This window comes from Pimephales promelas, chromosome 11 (genome assembly GCF_988280905.1).
Source record: "Pimephales promelas chromosome 11, fPimPro1.hap1.1, whole genome shotgun sequence".
Classification (NCBI taxonomy): Eukaryota; Metazoa; Chordata; class Actinopteri; order Cypriniformes; family Leuciscidae; genus Pimephales; species Pimephales promelas.
Genome location: NC_142779.1, coordinates 4094427 through 4106551, shown reverse-complemented (window position 1 = coordinate 4106551; position 12125 = coordinate 4094427). Strand labels below are relative to the sequence as shown.

At 36.4% G+C, this 12125-nt stretch overlaps 1 protein-coding gene across 3 annotated transcripts in view; it reads left to right on the top strand.

Moving 5' to 3' along the window:
* The window catches only part of LOC120479630 (collagen alpha-6(VI) chain), a 38808-nt gene that overhangs the window by 19927 nt on the left and 6756 nt on the right, over positions 1-12125 (top strand). For all 3 annotated transcript variants that reach the window (XM_089116770.1, XM_089116771.1, XM_089116772.1), the window contains 21 exons: positions 501-554; positions 817-888; positions 1288-1314; positions 1805-1849; positions 3239-3292; positions 3387-3449; positions 3543-3608; positions 4572-4625; positions 5637-5672; positions 6037-6102; positions 6215-6277; positions 6355-6417; positions 6895-6957; positions 7056-7106; positions 7536-7571; positions 7681-7743; positions 7930-7992; positions 8110-8145; positions 8783-8819; positions 8919-8930; positions 9035-9531. In XM_089116770.1, the coding sequence (XP_088972896.1) occupies positions 501-554; positions 817-888; positions 1288-1314; positions 1805-1849; positions 3239-3292; positions 3387-3449; positions 3543-3608; positions 4572-4625; positions 5637-5672; positions 6037-6102; positions 6215-6277; positions 6355-6417; positions 6895-6957; positions 7056-7106; positions 7536-7571; positions 7681-7743; positions 7930-7992; positions 8110-8145; positions 8783-8819; positions 8919-8930; positions 9035-9531 (1521 nt within the window). The remainder of the gene's footprint in view (positions 1-500; positions 555-816; positions 889-1287; positions 1315-1804; positions 1850-3238; positions 3293-3386; positions 3450-3542; positions 3609-4571; positions 4626-5636; positions 5673-6036; positions 6103-6214; positions 6278-6354; positions 6418-6894; positions 6958-7055; positions 7107-7535; positions 7572-7680; positions 7744-7929; positions 7993-8109; positions 8146-8782; positions 8820-8918; positions 8931-9034; positions 9532-12125) is intronic.

Sequence of the window (12125 nt, the reverse complement as noted above, 5' to 3'; positions counted from 1 at the left end):
GCCTATAATACCTTTAAGGAATACTTCAGGATTTAAGCTTAAGCTTTGCATTAGTAGAAAACCTGTAATATTTTCGAATTACCATGCTTTCCACCCTCATATCCCCCTGAGACGAGAGATTTATGTATTTTTTGTCTGGAAAAATCCTCCGATGACGCAAAAATTGTCATTTTGCATCATCAGAGGATTTTTTGGCCAGAGGCTAAAGACTACAGTCAGTTGTTGGGTCTGTCTCGCATGTTCTCAACCCGCCCATAGAGGGTGGGAGCCATCTTTTTTTCCTAGCTAAGCTAGCAGGCTCTTGTTCTGTGGAGAAAGCGGAGTAGTAGGGGTTACCATCCTCTTTTTTTCTAAAATAATTTCACATTTCTTCTACATTAATGACCCATTTTATATACAAATTCATCTTTCCACAGGTGAAGTGTCCCTTTAAAGAAATTCTTCTTAGGGCGCTCACTCAGTTTTCTGTGTCAGCATCCCTTTTTGTTTTTATTATTTAGGGCTCAGTTGGTCAGAAGGGTCATCCTGGATTTCCAGGAGATGAAGGTAGTGTGGTAAGTAAAAGTGTAATCCTAATATCTGCTGTCGTTCTCACTATGTGTGCTTTATATTCCAACTCAGCAACTTCAACATTAGTAATTTAGAAGATGATGTATAGCTGATATGATATAGTCGTTTTTTGTTTCGTATGCAATTTTGTTCCTATCAGTAGGAATGAGTCACTGATGATATAGGACAGAATACACATGTTTTAGAGAGGATGCACACTGTATATGCCATGGATAAATATTCTCTCTCCCGTCATGCGTCTGGCAGGGAGAGCGAGGACCACCAGGGCTGAATGGAACTCAGGGAAATAATGGTTGCCGTGGAAACAGAGGAATCAAGGTAAAGTGATGTGATTATCATTGGAGATGCATCTCTTGTTGTTGTTTGTATCAGTGCAGAGTTCTGCTTGGAATTTCTGTATTTCTCTCAGAATGTGAACTAGCACAACATGTCTTAGTACACCAATTTAGAACATTAAATGTATTGTTACTTTTTGCAATCATCAAAATAAACAAAAATAAGATTACATACATAGAGGCCATGAATCAAATTGTTAATGTAGAAAATAAAATGGTTGAATATTTTGTTATTTAGTGCAAACACATTCATGCATTTAAGTGTGACTTAATGACAACTTTTAGGGATAAATACAATACCTGTACATTATGTTAAATCAGATGAGATTGTGTTTTACAGCCGTGCTGAATAAAGGAAATGTTTAAAATCTCTTTTCAATAGGGTCAGCATGGCTACACTGGAAATAAAGTGAGTAACTAGAGTTATTATTTTGTTTACTGCCTGTTAGGTCTATTATTGCTCACACAAATAATTCTCCTACGTGCTTGTTCTACAGTTTTTCTCAACTAGATTTAGCACAAAACACTGTACTGGTTTTTAATGAGTATCTTTGGCTTGTTTTTAGGTAATAAAAAAATGACATATTATACAGCTTACAAGTCGTTTTCACGAGAAGCAAAATTGCAGATTAAGAGTTTTATAATCTTTTTGGAATGACAGAAGATGATTTTTCATGTGTTTTATACATCAACAAGTAAAACAAGTCCAGATTCACATTAAAAAAATAATGATTTTTGCAGTGTGATTGTTTCCATTAGGTAGTTTTTGGTCTGCTTTTTTCCATGCTGCAGATGTTATGTGTAGGGTCATAAACAAGTACATATTTGTTCAATGGTTGTTGATTACTTCCCTAAACATGACTGTAAGTGTGTGTGACCCTTTGACCTCTGTCTGACAGGGAGAAGATGGGGAGATCGGGCTGGATGGAGTGGATGGAGAACAGGTTTTTTCTCTTACATTCACAGTATCTTAAATGAATATGAGGAACGTTCCATTAATCAGTCTATATTAGTATTATATAATTTTAAAAAAATGTAATTACAGAATTAAGTTAGCAAAACACCAACACTTAAGAGCAATAAAATGTGCATTATACAGATAAATAACTTGCGAAGATTTCTAGATGGAAATAAGGCTTGTTCTGTGTAAATGAAATGTTGCGACAGCATCTTTGATGTTATAGACACTTAAAGAGATGCAAGAAAGATATTCAATATCAGGGTTCATACACAGTTTGGAAAAGTGTGAAATTTGTGGTTCCAGACTATTTCCCCTATTCTGTTTTCTAAAATATAAAAGTAAGCAAGTTATCATACAAGTAAAGTGAATTTATGGCTAAAGTTGAGTGATTTTCGAACATGACTGAATGAATTCAAGGCGTACATTTTCATAACGCAAAACTCATGTTATCACCTCGAGAAAACCAATGGAAAAAAATCCCTGAAAATATTTACAGATGTTTGATTGTACTATATACCAAATATAATGCTGGATGAACCGTTAATTAGGGTTAATTAATTAATTAATCAATCGCGTCCAAAATAAAAGTTTGTGTTTACATAATATGTGTGGGTGCACTGTGTATAATTATTTTGTATATATATAAATACACACACATGCATGTATTTTTTAAGAAAAAATATGATTTATATATAAAATATTTATATTTACATATCATATAAATTATATATAAATCTATAGACAGTATGTACATGAAAATATTTATTAAATATATACAAGCATGAGTGTGTATTTATATATAAAAATAATTATACACAGTGCACCCACATATATTATGTAAACACAAACTTTTATTTTGGATGCGATTAATCGTTTGACAGCCCTACTGTTAATGTTAAATATGGGCTGAAAAATCTGAAAAAGTATGGATTTTTTTTTTTATTATTATTGAAAGTGTCTATGAACCCTGCAATATGCAGATATATGCATCAAAATATGGTGTGCAATTATTGACGAAAAATTGGGGGGAAAAAATTCTCATTTCAAGATTTTTCAAACTGTCATCCAATACATTTTTTAGGATTTAGGAAGTCATGCCTTCTATAAGCATAACATTCCCTATTTCAATGTGAGTCTATCAGTATTGTTTGCCTGTTATATCGTCCACTAAGCGAAATTCATTGTTTTGACCACAACAAACTGCATGACATAAGTATTAGCAATATTAACAGTATGAATAAATGTGTTTAAGGAATATTAATCGCTGTCTTGTAAACACTGCAATAAATTAAACCCAATATAAGTGACCTATGAAGCTGCAAGCTGGATGAGTTATTGAGTTGGCTGTACTCTTTATTTCTGTTGTGTGCAGGGCGATGTTGGTCTAGATGGGCTTCCAGGACCTAAAGGAGACCCGGGCAGTGCTGTAACTACACAACCACACATCTGTTTTGTTTATAACTGTTAATATAAGCAGAAAGAAAATGTCCTCACAAGCTCATGTTATTTTTGTCTTTCAGGGTGTGAAGGGTTTTAAAGGGAGTTCTGGACCTAAGGGACACCGCGGTCTGAGAGGAGATCCTGTAAGGTGTTCCTGTGTGTTAATAGTAGTCGTTTTAAACGTCCAAACAACATGACTTGATTTGTCTGTATATGATTCTCTGTTTACATTACAGGGCGCTCCAGGAATAGACAACAGAGTTCCAGGTCGGAAAGGCGAGAGAGGAGAGACTGGGCTCCCGGTGAGGGACCTTTTTTTTCACTCCTTCTGGAAGATGTTAGCACGATTTGTTTGTGTGAGAGGGACAGATTGTTTCTGTTTCAGTAGTGATCTGCCCCAAGTCAGATGTTGTAGAATTACGTTCGTACTGTGTGATTGTATAAACACACTACTGTAAAATCCTCCCATGCAGCTTTGTATTTTTATAGGCTCTCAAAGTTAACACCTTAATTATATATGTTTAGCATTGTTCAATTGAACAACACTAACACATATGTGCAATTTGAAATCAACACATGGACACACTTGGCACTGCTCCTCTGAAGTTACCAGTTGACTGTTTTTTACTCACTTTAACTGTTTAAAAAAATCCAAATTAAGAGGTTTAAAGGGATAGTTCACTTTTAAATTAATTTTTGGTATGTTTCAGCTTACCTCAAGGGCATCCAAGATGTAGGTGTCTTTATTTCCACAGTAGTTTCAATTTTAATATTTTTTGGTCAAACCGTTCGTGTCTGTCAGTCATATAATGGAGGTCTATGGTCACCACCTCAAAGAGCATGCACAGAGAAGTCCAAATTACTGTGTAAGTACATATTGATGGCCTAAGACACAAAACGAGCGGTTTGTGTGAGAAAACTAACAGTATTTATATCGTTTTTACCTCTTGTATGCTCTTTGAGGTGGTGACCATAGATTTCCATTATATGACTGATAGACACAAACGGTTTGACCTAAATATATCAACATTGGAACTTCTGCCGAAATAAAGACACCTACATTTTAGATGCCCTTGAGGTAAGCTAAAACATACCAAAATTTTATTTCAAAGTGAACTATCCCTTTAATAAAAGAAGAGAATCGGGTGATCAAGTATCAGAAACGTATCAGATTTAGAACCACATTTTTCACGATGTTATAAGAATATCCGATGTGTAATTGATAACAGTAAGAGTGTGTTATTATGACTGTGTTTTCTTGTCAGGGTGACCAGGGGTCTGTTGAACCCCCAGGCAGAATTGGAGATAAAGGTGATCCTGTAAGTATTACTTGTGCTAGTAAATGTACCCATAGCTTCTGTACTATTCAAGTGTCGCTCATTCCTTGTGCGATTGGCCAATAATCATGCTAAAACATTTGTACACAATATCACGTGTCATGTGTTAGAGGAATATCTAGACTAAGGTTCAAAAGATTAGGATCACGTTTGTGTATAATTGTATTCAACAAGGATGCATTAAATTGATAAAAAAAGGACACTGAGCACATTTATTATGTTACAAAAAAAAAATCTATTTTAAATTTACGCCCGTTCTTTAAAATTTCAGTTCATTTTAAAGGATCTTGAGAAAAGACCCTGTAATGCAGTTTCATTACGCAGCACAACTGTTTTCAGCTGTGATAATAAAGAAGTTGATTGCCAACTCAGCATATTAGAATGATTTCTGAACGATCATGTGACACTGAAGACTGGAGTAATCAGCTTTGCAATCACCGGAAAAATAACTTTTTTAAAACAGGAAACAATTATTTCAATATTTCACAATATTACTGTTTATATTACTGTATTTTTGACCAAATTAATGCAGCCTTGCACTCTTAGAAGAAAAGGTTCTATTTAGAACCTTAAAAGGTTCTATCAGCGCTACGTATTTGGAACCCCTAACAGGTTCTATACACTCTAATTAAAAAAAAGGGTTCCTCTGGGTTCTATATAGAACCTTGGGGTTCCATACTTGGCCAATAGAACCTTTTACCAAAACAAATGGTTCTAAATAGAACCATTTTGGAGTTCCATATATGAAGCGGGGATGGAACCATTTCTGGTTCTAAATAGAACCATCTTTTCTAAGAGTGTGGTGTGAACATAAGATATTAAAAAAAAAACATTCAAATATCTTAGTGATCACAAACCTTTGAACGCTATGTCTTTAGTACCACGATGGTCCTGATATGTTCGTCTGACGTTTGGTGTGAGATATACAGTATTTCACATTTTCTGCCTCAATATCCTTCATCAGATAACTTGTATTTTGGTGTATTTTGATAGGGTGCTCCAGGAAGAAAAGGCCCACCTGGAATCCCGGTAATGTATTATTTCATATGTACTCTATTTCATTCTATTCTATTTTTTAACCTGTTCTATTCTACAAGTTTGTATTTTAATTTAAACTATTTATTTCTCTTTAAATCTTGTTTATTCTAATCTACTCTAAATTCTAACAAATTCTAGTGTTTATTATATTCATGTATCCTGATTTATTGTTTTTGTTATTATTATTAACTGTGTGAGTTTGTAACCTATTTCATTTTTTAAATATATTCTATCTCAGTTCTATAATAATATACTATTCAATTATGTTTTTAAATAAGTCTATTCTTTTCTATTCCATTCTGTTCTTTTCTAATATGATATGTTCTGTTCATTTCTGTTGCGTTAATGTGTAAAGGGTGAATCTTCAAATGAAAAAGGAGAAGCTGGACAGTCAGGGCCTCCTGGTTACCCTGGACAAGTGGTGAGAACTGGGACCGTTGACCCTCACTTAAAAAGAAACGGACAACAGATTTCAGATGATAGTGTTGAAATCGATGTGTTGTGTTAAGCCTCTCTAAATCTTGCCTTTTCAGGGTCCACCAGGTGGAAATGGGGCTCAAGGAGAAAACGGTCATTCAGGTGTACCTGGACTTCCGGTGTGTATTCGATTGCTTAAACTTATCAAATAAAGAGCAAAACATATATGATAAAGAACACATCTGTGTGTTCACAGGGTCCATTTGGCCCTCCTGGAGCTGAAGGTTCAAAGGGAAGTCGAGGACCCAGAGGGCCAAGGGTATGTAAGACTGATGCATCATGTTTTCTTCCTCCTCCTTTTATTATTTTCCTGAAAAATGCATTTCTTATAGTATGTCCTTTATTATGCTATTTTAAATAATACCTTTCATGCAGTGTGTAATTCCAGTCTTCCTGTTTGCAATATACAAATTTGCATAATGGCAGCCTGATCTGCCCGCGAACAATGTCTACTTTGACCCGCCCTCAAACACTGTAGTTGTAGAGCTGTGCAGGTGTGCAATGTATATTATTTTGACCTTGCATGTTAACCTAAAAATAGCATAACTTTAAACACTTTTACTTTTAAGCTGTCTTCTGAGTGATCAAATCTGAATACCAAAAGCATTGCAATATTTGACTGGCTTTTATTTAGGCAAATTCATACTTGGTTAATGTATAGTTTATTATGTAATACTGCTGTGGCCATATAATGTTGCTTTTCTCACTTTTCTCAAGTGTGCCTGTTTGTGTTTAGGGTCTTCCGGGTGACACGGGGATCAAGGGAACGCCTGGGCCAGAGGGATTCAAAGGGCCTCCGGTCTGTTGTGCATCTTTGAATTTTAAAATGTCCATCTAAATCATGTGGAGTACTTTGGTGTGACTTTCCAATGTAATGTATGACTTTTATATAAACAGGGACAGGATGGAAGAGATGGTTACGGACCTGTTGGGCCCAAAGGATATAAGGTACCTGTGGATTGTATCTTATGTTTTACCATATTTTCCAGAATATAAGTCACTTTTCATCATCTGAAACATGCAGCGATTTAGAGTACAAAACGGCTTTTAAAATGCAATCAACATCAAGCACACATAACATGAGCACACATCTCATTGGCTCTCATTTGCATAGCGCATTTCCCACACGCTGTTAGTTTCATTTGTTTAGGCTATAAATTATGTTTGTTTTATTCTTATATTTTCATTCCTGTTCTCTTCTGAATACTGTTAAATTTAACCATAATTTGAGCTAAAAGACTTTTATAGCGTTTATAATGTCTATTCATTTTTTTTTTTCATTTAAAGTCAGTTATTTTCTGGAAAATACGATAACTTGTTTTCTCTCTCAATTTCCTTTGTGTACTTATTCATTTACCAGAATAAATTTGCTTTTAGGGAGACAAGGGATACTTTGGCCTCCCTGGTTTGCAGGTGTGTTAAAGCTAATCAAACATCAGCTCATCACTAGGCATTTTATGTGATTGTGTAAATGTTAATGATAATAACAATTGAAATATAACATTCTTAATAACAATAATAGGGTGAAGATGGTACCAAAGGATCCAGTGGAGGTAGAGGACATAAAGGTTATCAAGGAACACCGGTACAACTTTATTTCATTTTCCTTTTGCTCATTTATAGACCTTTTAAAATGTTAATATCCAACAGAGCAATCATGTTATTTGAGCAATTTACTTGCATAATAACATTATAGAGAAGGTTCTGTAAGTATGTAAATCCTATAAAGTGAATGAGTTATGCTGTGTATTGTATGTATTGATGTGATCAGGGGAACACTGGTCGTCCGGGTATGCCGGGTGTTCCAGGAGAAAGAGGGATGGACGGACACAGGGTGAGTCATTTGCATATTAACAATTTATGAACATGTAAATCTAGTGTTTTCTTTATTGCTCATCTTTATTTATTCCATGTTTGTGTAATTGTTCATTTAACTCTATTTTATTTTTAGGGTGAAAAAGGACTTCCTGGAATCAGTCCGATGCCTGTAGGTTCATATTACCATAAATTATCCTTAAAGGTGCATTGCGCAACATTTCATGTTAAAAATACCCAAACATGCCTAAACAATTGCCCGATGGGCTGAATGAGCCTCTATAGAGTCTATAATCCTTCAGTAAAATAAATAAGAGGGATTCGGGACGGACTTTGAGATTGGGCTGTGTCTGGCAGGTTTGTGTATTCGCCGCCATTCACCATATCAGCGAAGACAACTCGAGTGACAAAACTTTAGTCAACTTTCGGCAAAAGGAGAAGATGGATTCAAAGAGACCCCAACACAACCCCAACGCAAACTCCACATAAGACAAATAAATGTGTAATTTACTCAAATGCCTTTCATATATTTAAAATGACTTGCAGATTTATAACTGCATTACCTCATTATAATGACTGTAACAAAAGATTTGTGCGGCTGATGCTCCTTTGGTTATGAACAGCTCGTGCAAGCGTGTGTGTACGTGTAGTCCATGTGCGCGCAGTTTCGCTTGTCGCCAGAGGGGGCGTAGTTCTGCAAAAACTCAGAGACTTGCGCAATGCACCTTTAAACCGTATTAAATTACTTGGTTCAAAAACATTTATTGTTTTCTCTCTATCCTCCTTTATTTCTGCTTCTCAAAATAAAGGAATGTGAGCTGGTCGAATACATACGCAAAAACTGTGGTAAGTTTTGATTTCATTGAAAAAAAAAAACAAATTTTTTTTGGTCATTGAAATTATTTTAAAAGTATCTCCATTTTATCTTTCATTTTGTCTCCACAGCTTGCTGCGCTGGTATGCTTTGCCCAATGCCTCATTGATCAATAACTTTTATAATCTTAAAACTGTTTACAAATACTTCATTTGAATGTTTTTTTTCTCCCCAACAATGCTTTCAGGTAACCGTTTCCAGTGTCCAGTTTACCCCACAGACCTGGTGATAGCCTTGGACATGTCTGTAGGTGTATCTTCTGAAGTGTTCGAGCGAATGCGTTTCGCTGCTGTCTCCTTACTGGAAGACATTTCCTTTGCCGAGACTAATTGTCCATGGGGAGCTCGAGTGTCTGTGATCTCCTACAACAGCGAGTCCAAGAACCGGATCCGTTTCGCAGACCACCTTAAAAAGAAGACTCTTCTGGAAGCTCTAAAAACAATCGCTCTCGAGAGAACCACTAAAGAAAGGGACCTCGGACAAGCCATGCGCTTCGTTGCACGAAACGTCTTCAAGCGAGTCCGAAAGGGCAGGCTTATGAGGAAGGTTGCTGTATTCTTCACAAACGGCCCTTCGAATAATGAGTCGACCCTCGCCACTGCGATGCTGGAGTTCAAGGGGGCAGACATTGGCCTCGGAGTGATCGCTCTACGCCCCGCTGATGATGTGAGACGAGCAATGCAGGTAAATATGAAAACAGAATTCAGATTTAGATAAGCCAATGTATTAATGAGTAATAACCTTTAACCGTTGGTGGCTGAAAGCATTAAACGAGTAGTTCACTTTAATAAAAAAACTGCTGATAATTTACTCACCCCCATGTCATCCAAGATACCCATGTCATGCCCCAAGTCGGAAAGCAAAACGGTCGGTCATTTCAAAAATAAATAAATAAATTGAAGTTTTATTAGCACATGCTCGCCTTGCTCTGTTCTGTGATGCACGTTCGTGACTCTCCTGTTCATCCAAATGAAATGAACGAATCTTTTTTGGAGTCATCTTGTTCATTCAACGAACGAAATGACTCGAGAAAAGAATCGTTCATTTTGATGAACGAGTTCGAACAGGAGAGTCACAAACACGCATGACAGAACAGAGCAAGGCGAGCATTTGCGCTTATAAAACTTAAACTTTTTAATTTATTTTTTAAATGAGTGATCGTTTCGCTTGATAAGACCATTATTCATCGTCTGGTGTCGTTTAAAGCCCTTTGAAGCTGCACTGAAACTCTCATTTGGACCTTGAACCGTTTGGACCCCATTGAAGTCCATTATATGGAGAAAAATCCTATAATGTTTTCATCAAAAACCTTAATTTCTGTTTGACTGAAGAAAGAAGGACATGGACATCTTGGATGACATTTTTTATTTTTTTTATTTAAGTGAACTAATCCTTTAACAAATCAGGTCAAATATCTAATAATCTAAAAAATAATCTAATAAACATACAAAAACATCCAGATTTTTGAATTCTAAGTTTGAAGTCCATAGAAAAATGTGCAGGTTGTTGTGTCCTCCATAGAATTGGAATGCCCATTATTTACCAAGTTCTATACATCCACATCCACATGCAAGTTTGTAGGGATGCACCGATCCACATTTTTTCACTTCCGATCCGATCCCGATACCCGACTTTGGATATCGGCCGATACCGATACTTTTCCGATACCAGAGCTGTGTTTGCTTTAATATTATTTATCATTATTGTTGATTTTATATGATGTTGAAATAAACTCCTCTCTACAGGCAGGGATGATATGTGCGTATGTATGTCAGTATATATATTAAACAATAGATAGACAATTAAACAAAGATACGCATTATACAGGCCTACACAGTGCTTTAATTTCAGGAAGGTCTACTAACATTATTCAGGTATGGTCTAAAAAGAATTATAATAAAGTAATCAAAAGTAAAATAGCACTGCAAAGCTTACCATAGATAGATTTATGCTTATTAGAGCTGAAGTAATTCATTCAAGAGCTGTGAGTGATTTTCTCTTTGCCTTTTGTTGTTTGACTCTCAGTAATGTCGCAATCGTCACATTTATACTGCTGCCCCTTTAAGAACGAGTTCAGATTTCATATCTACTGATGCACCATATTTTCTCCCAACTACTTCCATAACTACGTTCATTTTAGACATAAACGGTTTAAGTGTTAATCTCCAAGCCGGTCGGTTTGACATTTTTCTTGTGCAGGCTACATTTGATCGTTTAGACGCGCATATGAAGCCCAGATTATAATTTGCTTGTCTTGTTGCGGTCTGTTTCGGAGCGCGCGCGCACTGCGGGAACAGCATTTCTTGCGCAAATTTTGTGCTTTTAATAGCTCTCTTTATTATTAAAAGTGTCCCGCAATTTAGCAACAGCAGAGCCTGCATTTTACAACAATCACAGATCGTGCTGATTCTGTCTTTAAGTTTTAGTATTAAGGAGAAATGACAGCGCACCGCCGCGATGGGAAGAAAGTTGGCTACACAGAATGCGGCTATTGTTTTTAATGGTTTTTTACCTCAATATATTCTTTAATCTTTGGAAATCAGACTAATATCATAGATATAACCAGGCTACGTTTCCTCTGTCGTCACTCATTAAGCAGGGCTGTCGTGTTGTGCGTGCTGTTGGACTGCGTGAGAGATCTCTCTCTTTCTCTTCTGGACTGCGAATTGCAAACATGCATCACAGACAAATAGTTTAATTAATACGGCTTTGCAAACATTGCATTTTGCGGTCTTGCTCTGCTGCGGTGTTTCCAGTGTGAAGTATTTCCACCATAGGATTTCCTCACAGCGAACATGTTGGTAGCTCAATGCTATCCTGCTAGCTGGCTGCAAACTGCGGAATGGATTTCCTGAGCGGGCGTCTGTGTGTCTCATTGAGCCCTATTTTTTACAGTCTATGATTGAGCTGCACCTCCGTTCAGAATATCCATTCCACAGTTTGCAGCCAGCTAGCAGATTAGCAGGCCCGGGGAATCCCTTTTGCAGTCATTTCAGCAGACAACGTTAAAGCGCAGACATGGATCATAAATATCGGATTTCTCCGCAGGTTGGATCGGAAAAATCCGATACGTGAATTACGCTGGTATCGGTCCCGATACCGATACTGGATCGGATCGGCCCCATCCCTACAAGTTTGTTTATTGGGTTTTGGGATAATTAAAGTTCTTAGCTATGAATAAGAGTCATTTCAGCTCCATTTAGCACATATTACCATGTTTAAATCCCTTTTATGGAAATTGCTCCCAAAAGCTGTCAGATTCCAGATCATTTTTAAAA